At 47.8% G+C, this 18,713-nt stretch overlaps 2 protein-coding genes across 2 annotated transcripts in view; both read right to left on the bottom strand.

The window, feature by feature from the left end:
• The window catches only part of LOC134535415 (uncharacterized), a 152,636-nt gene that overhangs the window by 61,858 nt on the left and 72,065 nt on the right, over positions 1 to 18,713 (bottom strand). Inside the window, exon 3 of the mRNA XM_063374490.1 lies at positions 11,466 to 11,850. Coding sequence (XP_063230560.1) covers positions 11,466 to 11,836 — 371 coding nt within the window. The 5' untranslated portion in view covers positions 11,837 to 11,850. The remainder of the gene's footprint in view (positions 1 to 11,465; positions 11,851 to 18,713) is intronic.
• Positions 12,417 to 15,488, bottom strand: LOC134535243 (SCO-spondin-like). The gene is made up of 11 exons (XM_063374313.1): positions 15,370 to 15,488; positions 15,124 to 15,309; positions 14,881 to 14,963; positions 14,588 to 14,776; positions 14,346 to 14,478; positions 14,109 to 14,225; positions 13,587 to 14,004; positions 13,162 to 13,484; positions 12,927 to 13,102; positions 12,684 to 12,866; positions 12,417 to 12,577 (listed from the first exon to the last, which is right to left on the bottom strand). The coding sequence occupies exons 1-11, from the start codon at positions 15,486 to 15,488 to the stop codon at positions 12,417 to 12,419; spliced, it is 2,088 nt and encodes a 695-aa protein (XP_063230383.1).

Raw genomic sequence — 18,713 nt, 5'->3', positions numbered from 1 at the left:
TGTCCCGTTATGCTCATTTTATATTGCTCTTTGCTAACCTGAACCTCCTAGCACTGCGACCGAGTCCGTGGCGTAATTCTGTTTTCATGCATTTCAATGTAACATTTTCATTGCTCTTTGCTAACCCGTTCCTCCTAGCATTGCTGCAGAGTCCGTGGCGCAAATATATTATTTTTGACTGCATCTTGGTGTTGGGTAAGCCATTTGCCTTCACATCATCCTTGAAACACTCCCATTCGTTTCCTACTTTTCCTATCATCGTCCTATCCTTAACAGAATAACACATATTGGAAGAAGTTAAATTGCAAACATGTATAAAAGTTATAGTTAAAATAATCTCTTCGTTAAAGTAATAAACATAGTTGAATTAATGAGTGCAAATTAAAGTAAATTTATCAATTAAATTGTAGATTTCATTTCACTCCTTCTTTGTATCCATACAAAATAGTGATAATTCAATAAAAATGATTCAATTTTATTCATAAAAGTATGTAATCATTTCATCAATGTTTTGTTATGATATTGTCACGTTAAAATATCGTCCATAAACCGACTTTACAGACAACCAATTATTTTGTTTTGGCATCGTTACTTTTCTTGTGAAGTTGAACGAATGCGTGCTGGTGCTTATTTTTTAAATGTGTTGCCAGGTTTGTTGTGTTTCCATTCGTTTTGTATGTTTTCCCACACAAATTACACGATACACTTTTAGAGTCTATCTTCTTGAAAAACTTCCCAACGGTAGATGCAGTTAACGACATTTTATTGGCTGTATTCATTATTTATGAAAATATCGAATGAAAATATCGGAGAAAAATATTCATATTGATATATTGATATATATATATATATATATATATATATATATATATATATATCTTTGATAAAATATCGACAATATATATTAAAATATCGTATGATAAATATCGGTATTTCCATACATCGATATTTTTCCAACATCCCTAGTGGTCATCTTGTCGTGGAGCGGCTCCCACGAGACTTGGTGCATCAGTTCTTGCCCTCGTATCAGTTTACAAGTTTAACTTAAAAAAATAACCACCTTGATTCGGATATATTCACGGAAGTATGTAAAAACGTTTTACAGATAACTAAGAAAACTAACTGGAATACGTATTCATATTTGTAAAGAAAATGACAGCATTAAAAAAACAGGAAAGTTATTTTTTTACGTTTGATTTTGTATTGTTCACAATTTGAAAGAAAAGTTATTTCAACAATACATAGAGAAATAAAATCTATTATTTAAGGTTTATTTTGAAGGAAACTAATATTATTATAATCAATCCAATTTGTGTTTTGTGCTTATGATTCAAGAGATTCAAGCATGCCAGTTTAGGTTCTGTCGCTACATTTCTTGTTCTCTCAGTGTTGACAATGCCCAACCTGGCCGATGACTGACGTCACATGAAGGCTTGGCAGGACCCAGCTTAAGAGGGGGGAATCCTACATTATTTGTTTTCAATATTTCATGTTACTACACATGATTTAAAATAAATTCATAACATAACCTTATATATTTGTTTATAAAAGCCTTGTTTACTTAAAAAGGTATACATACTATGGTTTTTATGAACTTAAAAGCAAATTTTTATGTCAGTTCTAGCATGCAATGAAAGCATGGAATGGTATCATATGCAGTTTTAGATTAAACGTTTGTATGTCGCCTTCGTCTTATTTCGTTTTATTTTTAGTACATCACTCACAGATAAATAATAAAAAATGTTTTCCCAATAACACAGAAACGTTAGTTTTTCAGAGTATTGTGAAAACTTTATTATGACTGCTTCAATGATTGATAGAGTGGAAAAAGAAAAACAGGGTTATCGTACGGGTAATCCAAAACTGTGTACCAAACTATCCCATTCTTCGGTACATGCTAGGAATGACACAAAAGTTGCCTTTGAGCTAATAAAAACCGTTAGATACACACTTGTTTGGTAGAAAAAGCCTTCTATAAATAATATATTATGAACTTGTTTAAAATGATGTGCAAAAACAAACAGTATTAGGAGCAAAACACTCTATGGGATTGTTCCCCTTAACGTGTGTGTGACATTCAAGCACACTATAACACCATGGATGCTCCCCCCTTCCCAAATTAAGGGGGAAACAAGATGTAAAGGTTTTTGGGGGGTACATTTATTTAGGATGATTCTTTAAGGGGGGGGGGATTTTTTAGCGGGTACATTAATTAAGAAAATTTTTGAGGGCGTAAAATTAAAGTGTTTATCTTGAAAAAAAGTGAAAAAAGAACAGCTACTCAAGTGGCGCTGGTGGCTGAATTTCGCACTACGACTAACAACAACTTGTTGGTCAAGAGAATTACGTTTTTACTTTTACCGTTCAAGGTTTTCACGTTGTCAGTTGTCACGTTGAGGTTGTGTCCGTTAGTTTGTTGTCTACTTGCGTATTTTATTGGATTGCAAAGTAAGTCGTTTATGTTTTTCTGTGGTACCAAGGATGCCAAAATAAAAAAAATCAGCAAAAATATAAGAAATGTTGGGAGACCGATCCGGAACTTCAAGGTTAGTAAACATGTATTCTTTAAACCGAAATTAAATTCGTACATATATGAAATTGTAGATACTGAATGTTATTTTTCAAAATTATTATGCTATGTTTGGGCAGAAAAATAAGGAAATGTAAACACGCATAATCTATATTGAAAGTGGAAAACGAGGTACCAGAGAAAATAATTTTATCTCTCAAACAGGGTGTACAATGAAAACTTTAGAGTTGTTTTATGGAGATCTAGGGGTATTTTAAGTATGTCCTAGGGGGAGTTGGCATCACTGACCATCACACCGCTCCAGAGATGAACCTCGCTTCAAGGACGAGAGAGTTGAACCACACACACATCACAAGTGTCACAGGACGAGAGAGTTGAAGCACACATACATCACAAGTGTCACAGGACGAGAGAGTTGAACCACACACACATCACAAGTGTCACAGGACGAGAGAGTTGAACCACACATACATCACAAGTGTCACAGGACGAGAGAGTTGAAGCACACATACATCACAAGTGTCACAGGACGAGAGAGTTGAACCACACATACATCACAAGTGTCACAGGACGAGAGAGTTGAACCACACATACATCACAAGTGTCACAGGACGAGAGTGTTGAACCACACATACATCACAAGTGTCACAGGACGAGAGTGTTGAAGCACACATACATCACAAGTGTCACAGGACGAGAGAGTTGAAGCACACACACATCACAAGTGTCACAGGACGAGAGTGTTGAACCACACATACATCACAAGTGTCACAGGACGAGAGTGTTGAACCACACACACATCACAAGTGTCACAGGACGAGAGTGTTGAAGCACACATACATCACAAGTGTCACAGGACGAGAGTGTTGAAGCACACATACATCACAAGTGTCACAGGACGAGAGTGTTGAACCACACACACATCACAAGTGTCACAGGACGAGAGAGTTGAAGCACACACACATCACAAGTGTCACAGGACGAGAGTGTTGAACCACACATACATCACAAGTGTCACAGGACGAGAGTGTTGAACCACACATACATCACAAGTGTCACAGGACGAGAGTGTTGAAGCACACACACATCACAAGTGTCACAGGACGTGAGAGTTGAAGCACACACACATCACAAGTGTCACAGGACGTGAGAGTTGAACCACACACACATCACAAGTGTCACAGGACGAGAGAGTTGAAGCACACACACATCACAAGTGTCACAGGACGAGAGTGTTGAACCACACACACATCACAAGTGTCACAGGACGAGAGTGTTGAACCACACATACATCACAAGTGTCACAGGACGAGAGTGTTGAACCACACATACATCACAAGTGTCACAGGACGAGAGTGTTGAAGCACACATACATCACAAGTGTCACAGGACGAGAGAGTTGAAGCACACACACATCACAAGTGTCACAGGACGAGAGTGTTGAACCACACATACATCACAAGTGTCACAGGACGAGAGTGTTGAAGCACACATACATCACAAGTGTCACAGGACGAGAGTGTTGAAGCACACATACATCACAAGTGTCACAGGACGAGAGTGTTGAACCACACATACATCACAAGTGTCACAGGACGAGAGTGTTGAACCACACATACATCACAAGTGTCACAGGACGAGAGTGTTGAACCACACATACATCACAAGTGTCACAGGACGAGAGTGTTGAACCACACATACATCACAAGTGTCACAGGACGAGAGTGTTGAACCACACATACATCACAAGTGTCACAGGACGAGAGTGTTGAAGCACACACACATCACAAGTGTCACAGGACGAGAGTGTTGAACCACACATACATCACAAGTGTCACAGGACGAGAGTGTTGAACCACACATACATCACAAGTGTCACAGGACGAGAGTGTTGAACCACACATACATCACAAGTGTCACAGGACGAGAGTGTTGAAGCACACACACATCACAAGTGTCACAGGACGAGAGTGTTGAACCACACATACATCACAAGTGTCACAGGACGAGAGAGTTGAACCACACATACATCACAAGTGTCACAGGACGAGAGTGTTGAAGCACACACACATCACAAGTGTCACAGGACGAGAGTGTTGAACCACACATACATCACAAGTGTCACAGGACGAGAGTGTTGAACCACACATACATCACAAGTGTCACAGGACGAGAGAGTTGAAGCACACACACATCACAAGTGTCACAGGACGAGAGAGTTGAAGCACACACACATCACAAGTGTCACAGGACGAGAGAGTTGAAGCACACACACATCACAAGTGTCACAGGACGAGAGTGTTGAACCACACACACATCACAAGTGTCACAGGACGAGAGAGTTGAAGCACACACACATCACAAGTGTCACAGGACGAGAGAGTTGAAGCACACACACATCACAAGTGTCACAGGACGAGAGTGTTGAAGCACACACACATCACAAGTGTCACAGGACGAGAGTGTTGAAGCACATACACATCACAAGTGTCACAGGACGAGAGTGTTGAACCACACATACATCACAAGTGTCACAGGACGAGAGTGTTGAACCACACATACATCACAAGTGTCACAGGACGAGAGTGTTGAACCACACATACATCACAAGTGTCACAGGACGAGAGAGCTGAAGCACACACACATCACAAGTGTCACAGGACGAGAGAGTTGAAGCACACACACATCACAAGTGTCACAGGACGAGAGAGTTGAAGCACACACACATCACAAGTGTCACAGGACGAGAGTGTTGAAGCACACACACATCACAAGTGTCACAGGACGAGAGTGTTGAACCACACATACATCACAAGTGTCACAGGACGAGAGTGTTGAACCACACATACATCACAAGTGTCACAGGACGAGAGTGTTGAACCACACATACATCACAAGTGTCACAGGACGAGAGAGTTGAAGCACACACACATCACAAGTGTCACAGGACGAGAGAGTTGAAGCACACACACATCACAAGTGTCACAGGACGAGAGTGTTGAAGCACACACACATCACAAGTGTCACAGGACGAGAGTGTTGAACCACACACACATCACAAGTGTCACAGGACGAGAGTGTTGAACCACACATACATCACAAGTGTCACAGGACGAGAGTGTTGAACCACACATACATCACAAGTGTCACAGGACGAGAGTGTTGAACCACACATACATCACAAGTGTCACAGGACGAGAGTGTTGAACCACACATACATCACAAGTGTCACAGGACGAGAGTGTTGAACCACACATACATCACAAGTGTCACAGGACGAGAGTGTTGAACCACACATACATCACAAGTGTCACAGGACGAGAGTGTTGAACCACACATACATCACAAGTGTCACAGGACGAGAGTGTTGAACCACACATACATCACAAGTGTCACAGGACGAGAGTGTTGAACCACACATACATCACAAGTGTCACAGGACGAGAGTGTTGAACCACACATACATCACAAGTGTCACAGGACGAGAGTGTTGAACCACACATACATCACAAGTGTCACAGGACGAGAGTGTTGAACCACACATACATCACAAGTGTCACAGGACGAGAGTGTTGAACCACACATACATCACAAGTGTCACAGGACGAGAGAGTTGAACCACACATACATCACAAGTGTCACAGGACGAGAGTGTTGAACCACACATACATCACAAGTGTCACAGGACGAGAGTGTTGAACCACACATACATCACAAGTGTCACAGGACGAGAGTGTTGAACCACACATACATCACAAGTGTCACAGGACGAGAGTGTTGAACCACACATACATCACAAGTGTCACAGGACGAGAGTGTTGAACCACACATACATCACAAGTGTCACAGGACGAGTGTGTTGAACCACACATACATCACAAGTGTCACAGGACGAGAGTGTTGAACCACACATACATCACAAGTGTCACAGGACGAGAGAGTTGAACCACACATACATCACAAGTGTCACAGGACGAGAGTGTTGAACCACACATACATCACAAGTGTCACAGGACGAGAGAGTTGAACCACACATACATCACAAGTGTCACAGGACGAGAGTGTTGAACCACACATACATCACAAGTGTCACAGGACGAGAGTGTTGAACCACACATACATCACAAGTGTCACAGGACGAGAGTGTTGAACCACACATACATCACAAGTGTCACAGGACGAGAGTGTTGAAGCACACATACATCACAAGTGTCACAGGACGAGAGAGTTGAACCACACATACATCACAAGTGTCACAGGACGAGAGTGTTGAACCACACATACATCACAAGTGTCACAGGACGAGAGTGTTGAAGCACACATACATCACAAGTGTCACAGGACGAGAGAGTTGAACCACACATACATCACAAGTGTCACAGGACGAGAGAGTTGAACCACACATACATCACAAGTGTCACAGGACGAGAGAGTTGAACCACACATACATCACAAGTGTCACAGGACGAGAGTGTTGAACCACACATACATCACAAGTGTCACAGGACGAGAGTGTTGAACCACACATACATCACAAGTGTCACAGGACGAGAGTGTTGAACCACACATACATCACAAGTGTCACAGGACGAGAGTGTTGAACCACACATACATCACAAGTGTCACAGGACGAGAGAGTTGAACCACACATACATCACAAGTGTCACAGGACGAGAGAGTTGAACCACACATACATCACAAGTGTCACAGGACGAGAGAGTTGAACCACACATACATCACAAGTGTCACAGGACGAGAGGGAGATACACGCAATACCAGTTATTTTACTGAATAAAGGAACTCTCGCAATATCAATTCATGGCTACATCTGCAGATTTTCATGTTGGATGTGATGCCTCACTTAAGTCTCTTCAATTATTTTTATTTTTTCAAACCTAACATAATGTAACTATATTAATATTTTAATTTTATTATTAAAATATTTAATTAAATGTAACAATTATCACTATACTAAGTAACTGCACTTGTCAAACATTAATGATAAAAATATGAAATTTTACAGTCTTCCCAACGATGTTGGTGTGATTCTACACCAACATGTGTTGGTATAATTTTACTCTTGTGCTCGAGTAAAAACATGTTTAAAAGGGTACAAGCTGTTAGTTTAGTTTTACTTATGGGCTTATAAATTTTAATATGCTTCCATGTGTAAATTTACAACTGTTAGTTAATTAACTGTATTATTTAGAAATTTTAACTTACAATAAACATGTGCAATTGATTTACTTGCAAATTTTTGTAATTTATTGTTCGTTAGTAAGAATGGTTATTATTTTTTTTTTTACACTTTTTAATGAACAACTGTATACTTTTCACAACAAGAGTAAACTCGCAGAATACCTAACCAAAGACTTCTATTTGACAGTCAAGCGCCTTAAGCGAGGTAGTTGAATATTCTAAATTAATTTGCTTTAAATATTTCGTTCTCTTTGTACACGATTTTCAATAAAATCATAAACTTTACAGATAATGTCGTGTCAGTCCTGGCGTGTGAGATATGTGCGCTATGCAGTTCTGGATTAACCGTTCGCATGCAGCCTTCGTATTTTCAGTGGATCGTTTATTAATTATTAAAAAAATTAGTTTTTTCCCAACCATGAAAAACCTGGGATTTGCTGGGTTTTGGAAAAAACGTAAATTTATTAATTTACAATTGAAGAAATTATTTAGCCTACATACAACTAGTGTTGTGAAAAAATCCAATTTAACACTTGTGTGTAAATGAAACATTTGCATCCCAAATCCTGTGAAAAGAAGAAAGAGTTGTAAAATCTGGGAATTATATTTTAAGTAATAATTATATTGACTAAGAATCAACTCATCCATTGGATAAGAAACTTGAAACCTGTACTCAACTTTTTAAAATAAAGATGTCATTGTTTCGAAAATCTTACAACCATCTGAAGTGAAGTAAACTAATTTAATTATTCTATGCATAACTATAGCCAAAATAAATGAAAGCACAGAATAAACAATTGGTAACAGAAGCGACAAAATGTGGTTTTATCCTTGGTTAGTGCGTACCAGCAATCTGATGCTCTCGGGGCGTACACGAATGTAAATAAACAATGTGTTTATTCTGTGATGAAATTGTAAAAGATGGTATATTTTCAATTAAAATAGGCAAATGTTTTACTTTTTATTTAAATTGGCTATTTCATTAAATGCAATGGAGGTGTGATTTCATCAATGTAAACTATATCCTCGAATACACTTAAAAAGAATATTTATAAAATCGGGTAAATTATATAAATAAATAAATAAATAAATACATATATATAAATGAAGAGTTAAAAAAAGTCCTAAATCATAACAACATGAAATTCATTCAGAAACGATTTACTGATGAAGGTTATGAGTGTCTATTTCTTTAGTAATAACTTTCAGAGACAAGCACAATTTCCTTACACAAGTGAAGTACAAGCGATCACCCAAACAGGCCGGTACTACAACACTCTACACCGCTCTACACGGACACGTCACACTGGGCGCTGACCCTACTGTGCAGTGTGTTTGGTTGACAATTGCTCGCAGCAGTTTTCTTGACTAGATACCTCGAGTTGGCATCGCAGGCAAGGCAAGGCAAGGCAAGGCAAGGCAAGGCAAGGCAAGGCAAGGCAAGGCAAGGCAAGGCAAGGCAAGGCAAGGCAAGGCAAGGCAAGGCAAGGCAAGGCAAGGCAAGGCAAGGCCATGTTGATTCACAATATGGAAGGTCACGAGAGGACTACAATGCCAACAAAACGTGAATGTTCCCACATGTTCGTCGACAGAAGAGGTTTGTTGGTGCAGCGCTCCCCGTCAGTGTCCGATAAGACAGAGCGCTTCCCTGACCCAGAAAGGAGACACTGTCGCACAACCATGTGCGTGGGCTGGCTGGCAGCCCGGCGGAAAACAACCAGTGCCACCCAAACCAATGCGCACAGCGATGTCCAAGCCCGCAACCCCCCCCCCCCCCCCCCCCCCCCCCCCCGCATGGTAGACTCTTTTCTACTCCGTCCAACTCTTCTTCCAGATCCATCCTTCTGTTTTCCCGTAAGCCTCCTGCTTGATATTAATGCATGAAGTTTTGCATCCCGCATGTCAGAGCCCAATGTTTTCCCTGTGTCTATGCAGGTTTTACCTGGGCTCAACTTATCTAGTTTTAGTCTAGTATAGTCAGTGAGGGGAGTTAGTCATGGCGCCAATCGCTGCCATGGCTGGCCAATTCCTCTCCTAGCACACGATGCATGCTACCCCTCCTGCATGGCTTAACCCTGCGTGATTAGAGCGTATGGGCTTCGGCCTGAGACGCACTTAGAGTCTCTCCCTAACCCGGAACCTTCCCCAACACACTTAGTTTTAGTTAGGTTAGGAAAAAAAAATCCATGTGCGTCCACTAGTAGACTACGCAGTCAACTACATACTTCGCTGTTTCAAATGGTCGACCACGTGTCTTTGCCTGGATACGGACATCGCAACTGTGTTAGTATCAACAAAGGCGACAATTAGAGATAAAGGCTAAAGGCACACGTATCTTCATTATCCTCCCATGCTTACAAACTTCGGCAAGCTTTACCTCTCGTCCATTGTACTCCACTAAACAGACTTGCCCTAGTACATCTCAATATTAGGTACCTAGGTACTATTTTGGTATCAGAAACAACTAGTCCTAGTTTGTACACGCATATTTCTTTAACACATTAAATACCTTAAAAATTAATTTATATTATATTAGAAAATCATCAATAAAAATTGCTGTTGTATACAAGTTTTACGCCTTGAATTTAAGATGAGTTTTTGTTTCTATATGCCGCAAATGTTCAGAACAATTTTGAAAAATACTTTTACAAACTACCTGGCTCCAAGTTTATAACTTTTAAGATACCCCTTCAATTCATAGATGTAAGCCATTTGCTGAAATGCTCCAAACCACAACGAAAAAAGTGTACATAAATGATAAAATCGTTTTACATTTAGCCTACATTTATATTTTTTTTATGTTTCGTCATTAATATTGTAACTTCAATAATTTTCAAAATTCTATGGCTTACTGTGGTAGGAACCTCACAGAAAGTGCACAGAAAAAAAAACTATTTCGAAAAACAAAGTATATTTTTATACTTCAATTGGACCATAGCAAAACATTTGGTTTTTAATTACTAAATTAGGTTTAGTTTAAAAGTTTTAATATGTCTCGAATTACATGAACATCTTTTTTTCAATATAATGCTTGTGTTGACTATTCACTAACTGCCCACAGAGTACTGGGGAAACACGGCACACAACACGAGGTGCCACAGGTACTGGCGGCCGCGCGGGAACGGCAGAGCGCGGACGAGGTCAGGCGCGACGTGGCAACGCCGCGGCCTGTGGTAAGGGCCGGCACACTGTTGCACTGTTCACCGCGGCTTTGTGCGAGGGGAAAGCGAGCCTGTCTCTAGCCAGGCTTGCCGTCCCGCCAGCACCAGGGAAGCCTTCTTTCACAGACGCGAGAGACAATCGTGCCCGATCGTGCATCTTCGGTTGTTTTTTTTTTTCGTTTATTGTAAATAAATATGGCGGTGTTGATAAAAGGATACTATACAAATGGTCAATTAGGTTAGGTTAGCTACATTATAAATACTTTAAACACATTGTGGACGGTTTATTTGGTTAGGATAGCTACATTAAAGATACGGGAAAAAAAAAAAAAAAACAAGAACTTCGGGTTTTGGCTCTCTCGTCTGTGAAAAGAAGGCTTCCCTCCAGCACTACGTGCGAGTCAAAGACTGCCCGACAACCTGTTTACAAACATCACGAGACGTGAAGTACGGCCATTGTTTACAAGATCTGCAGTGCCCGTAAGGAATAAAATTAACACGTGTACACGAGTCTATGACTTGTTAACACGGGAACAGGTAGTCGGTTAGCTCAGGAACACAGGGAACACACCGACCTGGGAGGCGGGCTGGCGGCCACCAGCACGGGCGCGGGGGCGGCGCAGTAGGGCGGCGGCAGGTGCGAGTGCAGCAGGTCGGGCACGGCCTGGGCGCGCCGCCTCCGGCGCTGGCGGCGGGGAAGGCGCGCCGCCTCCGGCTCCTCGGTCTGCGCCTCGGTGGAGGCGAAGGTGCGCGGCGGCGGCACGAGCGCCTGCGACTCCATGGGGCGGGGGTCGCCGCGCGACTGGCCCGCCACCTCCCTGCCGGGGGAGGGGAGGCGGGGCCGGCACTCGTAAGGCTGCCACAGCAGGGAGGACAGCGCCTCGCGGTAGGAGGGGTCTCCCGCCGCCCAGCTCGCGCGCGGCTGGGTCGACCGAGCCGCCGTCATGGCATGGGGCGGCCCTGCGCACACAGTTGGCACTCCTGCACCGCCTCCTGGCATGGGGCGGCCCTGCGCACACAGTTGGCACTCCTGCACCGCCTCCTGGCATGGGGCGGCCCTGCGCACACAGTTGGCACTCCTGCACCGCCTCCTGGCATGGGGCGGCCCTGCGGCACACAGTTGGCACTCCTGCACCGCCTCCTGGCATGGGGCGGCCCTGCGCACACAGTTGGCACTCCTGCACCGCCTCCTGGCATGGGGCGGCCCTGCGCACACAGTTGGCACTCCTGCACCGCCTCCTGGCATGGGGCGGCCCTGCGCACACAGTTGGCACTCCTGCACCGCCTCCTGGCATGGGGCGGCCCTGCGCACACAGTTGGCACTCCTGCACCGCCTCCTGGCATGGGGCGGCCCTGCGCACACAGTTGGCACTCCTGCACCGCCTCCTGGCATGGGGCGGCCCTGCGCACACAGTTGGCACTCCTGCACCGCCTCCTGGCATGGGGCGTCCCTGCGCACACAGTTGGCACTCCTGCACCGCCTCATGGGGCGGCCCTGCGCACACAGTTGGCACTCCTGCACCGCCTCATGGCATGGGGCGGCCCTGCAGCTCACAGTTGGCACTCCTGCACCGCCTCATGGGGCGTCCCTGCGCACACAGTTGGCACTCCTGCACCGCCTCCTGGCATGGGGCGGCCCTGCGCACACAGTTGGCACTCCTGCACCGCCTCCTGGCATGGGGCGGCCCTGCGCACACAGTTGGCACTCCTGCACCGCCTCCTGGCATGGGGCGGCCCTGCGCACACAGTTGGCACTCCTGCACCGCCTCCTGGCATGGGGCGGCCCTGCGCACACAGTTGGCACTCCTGCACCGCCTCCTGGCATGGGGCGTCCCTGCGCACACAGTTGGCACTCCTGCACCGCCTCATGGGGCGGCCCTGCGCACACAGTTGGCACTCCTGCACCGCCTCCTGGTATGGGGCGTCCCTGCGCACACAGTTGGCACTCCTGCACCGCCTCCTGGCATGGGGCGTCCCTGCGCACACAGTTGGCACTCCTGCACCGCCTCATGGCATGGGGCGGCCCTGCAGCTCACAGTTGGCACTCCTGCACCGCTTCATGGGGCGGCCCTGCGCACACAGTTGGCACTCCTGCACCGCCTCATGGGGCGGCCCTGCGCACACAGTTGGCACTCCTGCACCGCCTCCTGGTATGGGGCGTCCCTGCGCACACAGTTGGCACTCCTGCACCGCCTCCTGGCATGGGGCGTCCCTGCGCACACAGTTGGCACTCCTGCACCGCCTCCTGGCATGGGGCGGCCCTGCGCACACAGTTGGCACTCCTGCACCGCCTCCTGGCATGGGGCGGCCCTGCGCACACAGTTGGCACTCCTGCACCGCCTCATGGGGCGGCCCTGCGCACACAGTTGGCACTCCTGCACCGCCTCCTGGTATGGGGCGGCCCTGCGCACACAGTTGGCACTCCTGCACCGCCTCCTGGCATGGGGCGGCCCTGCGCACACAGTTGGCACTCCTGCACCGCCTCCTGGCATGGGGCGGCCCTGCGCACACAGTTGGCACTCCTGCACCGCCTCCTGGCATGGGGCGTCCCTGCGCACACAGTTGGCACTCCTGCACCGCCTCATGGGGCGGCCCTGCGCACACAGTTGGCACTCCTGCACCGCCTCATGGCATGGGGCGGCCCTGCAGCTCACAGTTGGCACTCCTGCACCGCCTCATGGGGCGTCCCTGCGCACACAGTTGGCACTCCTGCACCGCCTCATGGGGCGGCCCTGCGCACACAGTTGGCACTCCTGCACCGCCTCCTGGCATGGGGCGTCCCTGCGCACACAGTTGGCACTCCTGCACCGCCTCATGGGGCGGCCCTGCGCACACAGTTGGCACTCCTGCACCGCCTCCTGGCATGGGGCGTCCCTGCGCACACAGTTGGCACTCCTGCACCGCCTCATGGGGCGGCCCTGCGCACACAGTTGGCACTCCTGCACCGCCTCCTGGTATGGGGCGTCCCTGCGCACACAGTTGGCACTCCTGCACCGCCTCCTGGCATGGGGCGGCCCTGCGCACACAGTTGGCACTCCTGCACCGCCTCCTGGCATGGGGCGGCCCTGCGCACACAGTTGGCACTCCTGCACCGCCTCCTGGCATGGGGCGTCCCTGCGCACACAGTTGGCACTCCTGCACCGCCTCATGGGGCGGCCCTGCGCACACAGTTGGCACTCCTGCACCGCCTCATGGCATGGGGCGGCCCTGCAGCTCACAGTTGGCACTCCTGCACCGCCTCATGGGGCGTCCCTGCGCACACAGTTGGCACTCTTGCACCGCCTCCTGGCATGGGGCGGCCCTGCAGCTCACAGTTGGCACTCTTGCATCGCCTCCTGGCATGGGGCGGCCCTGCGCACACAGTTGGCACTCCTGCACCGCCTCATGGGGCGTCCCTGCGCACACAGTTGGCACTCCTGCACCGCCTCATGGCATGGGGCGGCCCTGCAGCTCACAGTTGGCACTCCTGCACCGCCTCATGGGGCGGCCCTGCGCACACAGTTGGCACTCCTGCACCGCCTCCTGGCATGGGGCGGCCCTGCAGCTCACAGTTGGCACTCCTGCACCGCCTCATGGCATGGGGCCACCCTGCGACACACAGTTGGCACTCCTGCACCGCCTCATGGCATGGGGCGGCCCTGCGGCACACAGTTGGCACTCCTGCACCGCCTCATGGCATGGGGCGGCCCTGCGGCACACAGTTGGCACTTCTGCACCGCCTCATGGCATGGGGCGGCCCTGCGCACACAGTTGGCACTCCTGCACCGCCTCCTGGCATGGGGCGGCCCTGCGCACACAGTTGGCACTCTTGCACCGCCTCCTGGCATGGGGCGGCCCTGCAGCTCACAGTTGGCACTCTTGCATCGCCTCCTGGCATGGGGCGGCCCTGCGCACACAGTTGGCACTCCTGCACCGCCTCATGGGGCGTCCCTGCGCACACAGTTGGCACTCCTGCACCGCCTCATGGCATGGGGCGGCCCTGCAGCTCACAGTTGGCACTCCTGCACCGCCTCATGGGGCGTCCCTGCTCACACAGTTGGCACTCCTGCACCGCCTCATGGCATGGGGCCACCCTGCGACACACAGTTGGCACTCCTGCACCGCCTCATGGCATGGGGCGGCCCTGCGGCACACAGTTGGCACTTCTGCACCGCCTCATGGCATGGGGCGGCCCTGCGCACACAGTTGGCACTCCTGCACCGCCTCCTGGCATGGGGCGGCCCTGCAGCTCACAGTTGGCACTCTTGCATCGCCTCCTGGCATGGGGCGGCCCTGCGCACACAGTTGGCACTCTTGCACCGCCTCCTGGCATGGGGCGGCCCTGCGCACACAGTTGGCACTCTTGCATCGCCTCCTGGCATGGGGCGGCCCTGCGCACACAGTTGGCACTCTTGCACCGCCTCCTGGCATGGGGCGGCCCTGCGCACACAGTTGGCACTCCTGCACCGCCTCATGGCATGGGGCGGCCCTGCAGCTCACAGTTGGCACTCCTGCACCGCCTCATGGGGCGGCCCTGCGCACACAGTTGGCACTCCTGCACCGCCTCCTGGCATGGGGCGGCCCTGCAGCTCACAGTTGGCACTCCTGCACCGCCTCATGGCATGGGGCCACCCTGCGACACACAGTTGGCACTCCTGCACCGCCTCATGGCATGGGGCGGCCCTGCGGCACACAGTTGGCACTTCTGCACCGCCTCATGGCATGGGGCGGCCCTGCGCACACAGTTGGCACTCCTGCACCGCCTCCTGGCATGGGGCGGCCCTGCGCACACAGTTGGCACTCTTGCACCGCCTCCTGGCATGGGGCGGCCCTGCAGCTCACAGTTGGCACTCTTGCATCGCCTCCTGGCATGGGGCGGCCCTGCGCACACAGTTGGCACTCCTGCACCGCCTCATGGGGCGTCCCTGCGCACACAGTTGGCACTCCTGCACCGCCTCCTGGCATGGGGCGGTCCTGCGCACACAGTTGGCACTCCTGCACCGCCTCCTGGCATGGGGCGGCCCTGCAGCTCACAGTTGGCACTCCTGCACCGCCTCCTGGCATGGGGCGGCCCTGCGCACACAGTTGGCACTCTTGCACCGCCTCCTGGCATGGGGCGGCCCTGCAGCTCACAGTTGGCACTCTTGCACCGCCTCCTGGCATGGGGCGGCCCTGCGCACACAGTTGGCACTCCTGCACCGCCTCCTGGCATGGGGCGGCCCTGCGCACACAGTTGGCACTCCTGCACCGCCTCATGGCATGGGGCGGCCCTGCGCACACAGTTGGCACTCCTGCACCGCCCAACTGGGCGCTTATTCTCACACCAGCATTCGTGAATCTTCATTTATTTAATACTCGGTGGTTTTCCTCTGTTTCTTTATCTAAAATCAACACGTCATGGTTTAGAAATTTAATTTATATATATGGAGTAATTTGTTAGATGTTTTATGCTGATAGGTTATTGGCAGTTCCGAAAATTCTGAAAAATAAAAACATCCAAAATATTAGTAACTTGCCATTTTAGTCATGTTGTTAATACTGTTACGATTCATATAATGTTGTTAGAACTGGGTTAATAAGTCTCTCGCCTTCGTGACACTACAAATTTGTGATATCGTGAGAATGTTTGGTTAGGTCGGGTTAGCTATATTAAAATTTGTTTAAATATTGTGTGTAGATAATGTTAGCTACCTTTTAAAAATTTTAAAAGAGTAAATGGGTAGTTGGGTTTAGGATAGCAAATTAAAAACACTTTAAAAGTCTGGATACTTTAATAGGTTGGATTAGCGACATTAAACAAATTGTAATATAATTTTAATGGTTGGTTAGGAACTACCCATTTGAAATGTATGTAGCTTACTTAACGTAACCAATCGGTCTTATTATTTTATAGTAATGTTAATGTAGCTTACCGAACAAAACTTTCACAAGATTTCGCAGTATTTTTATTTTAGCTAACCAAACTTATCAGCTGTCCACATTTTTTTAAAGATTTTTTAAAATATAGTTTGACATTTCTGTAATTTTTCCATCACTAATGTTTATGAAAGACTATCTCATTATCTTTCCAGTGCGGTTTCATCCTATAGTGGGTATGCTATCCTATAATCTATGCGAACTTCGGTAAAGTTGGAACTGTTGGGGCCATAGAGTGGCCTGGTGTGAATCCTGGTATTCCCCGCACAAGAGGCTCGCCTACACTGGGCACTCTAGTTACACTAGGCACAACTCGCTCCGAGCATGCGCGCTCCCGCTCGTTGAAGCGAGTCACAGGGGTTCTCAGATCTGAGTTGTCATGGTAGCTCCCATAGCCGAGCCAGTGCTAACTGCCAGCTTTCTGTTCCGCAGCTCCAATTACGAAGCTCCTGTGGGCTAATAGGGATGGCAAACATGGTGCTGTTATGCATAACCAGTGGGGACACATTGTCCAGAACAAACTGCATCAGCTGTAGCTCGAGCACCTCAGCATGCGTCACCATGGAATTAAGGAACACCATTGGGATGCTGGAAGCCATGAACCAACACACGCTTCACAGCTTTCTAGCACTCAGGCGGACAGACAACATTCAGCACGCTTCTTTTAAAATGCTGTAAAGAGAGAATCTCGGTAATTCCATCGCTCGGCAACTGAACATAAGCTCTACCACATTTACTTAGAAATGCCTTCAAAACTCTGCGTCGCTAATGAGTTTGAGATTGGTGACTCGTGAGGCCTCGGGAAGAATTGAAGGCAGCAGAGCCAAGTCCCTCCAGGTCCCTCTGATGAGCCCTGACTCGTGACGTGGCCCACCCAGTCTCTGGCGCCTCAAGACCACATCACTCTCTTCCCGACATACAATCAGCTCAGCCTACCCCAACTGGAGTAGCGGTACCAGCCATGGCACACGCAGAGAGCAAACTACTCCCAGAAAAGCAGAGTAGCGCAGGTTTGAAATTTACGGTGATGGTACCTCCGTCATAAAGAGCTTTCATGCCAGCTAATGAAGATACAATAACAAGATAATTATTTAGATAAGCAAAAAGGATTCACTTCTAGTAGGAAATCTTGAAGCAACTGTAATGCGAGACTTAATATCAAACAAAGAAAGTGCTGGAAGTACATAGTTTCATTCATTTACATATACATTCATCCAATAGGCATCACAAATCATTTAACATGGAAACGAATTCCCGAAACTAAAACTCATTCAATTACTGTTTTATAACAGGGAAATACACGGGATTCATCTTCACAAACGTATATAGAAAAACACAAGAAGCTAGAAGTTTGGGGACAAATATGTCGGTGCCTCGTCAATAATTTCGATACAAAAACAAAGATTTATTATTAGTAATTGTTATTAATTATATTCACATATTCTCAAAAGATAAAGAACAAAACACTGATTTAGAACATTTACAATAATTCAGTAAAAAAAACTGAAGTGCACCAATATAATAATAGTAGTGCTTCCACACATGTTGTTCCTCCACTCGTGTGACCAGGCCGTGTGATCAGGCCGTGTGAACACTATCACATGTGTTGTTATTGGCGCCCATGTGACATTGGCCTTAACTACAATCCAGGGCAATCCACTAGTACCGAAAGGTAGACATTAAGTAGGGGAGCGATTTAATTCTGGAACAATTCAAGGTCACAGCAACTCCCTCCTTTATTTCTCCACTCCTAATTTATTACCCTCACCTCCCACATCTCCCTCCTTACCCCACCCCCTTCACATAAAGTCCATAAGTTCACATCAAAAGCTGGGCACAACTTCCTCTAAATAAAATCAACCTCTTTACTCAAGCTTACTATCCGACACACAACTAAATCACTGGGTATGATATCGGAATCGGATCTG

Source organism: Bacillus rossius, chromosome 8 (genome assembly GCF_032445375.1).
Source record: "Bacillus rossius redtenbacheri isolate Brsri chromosome 8, Brsri_v3, whole genome shotgun sequence".
Lineage (NCBI taxonomy): Eukaryota > Metazoa > Arthropoda > Insecta > Phasmatodea > Bacillidae > Bacillus > Bacillus rossius.
The sequence above is the reverse complement of the archived record's forward strand: the minus strand, read 5'-3'. Positions and strand labels throughout refer to the sequence as shown.

Bases quoted from the DNA above. Each gene is read 5' to 3' on its own strand.
- LOC134535243 (XM_063374313.1), bottom strand. From the start codon at position 15,488: ATGAGGCGGTGCAGGAGTGCCAACTGTGAGCTGCAGGGCCGCCCCATG. The intron at 15,310-15,369 runs GTGAGCTGCAGG...CTGTGTGCGCAG, and splicing joins GCGGTGCAGGAGTGCCAACT to GGCCGCCCCATGCCAGGAGG. The intron at 13,485-13,586 runs GTGCGCAGGGAC...CTGTGTGCGCAG, and splicing joins GGTGCAGGAGTGCCAACTGT to GGCCGCCCCATGAGGCGGTG.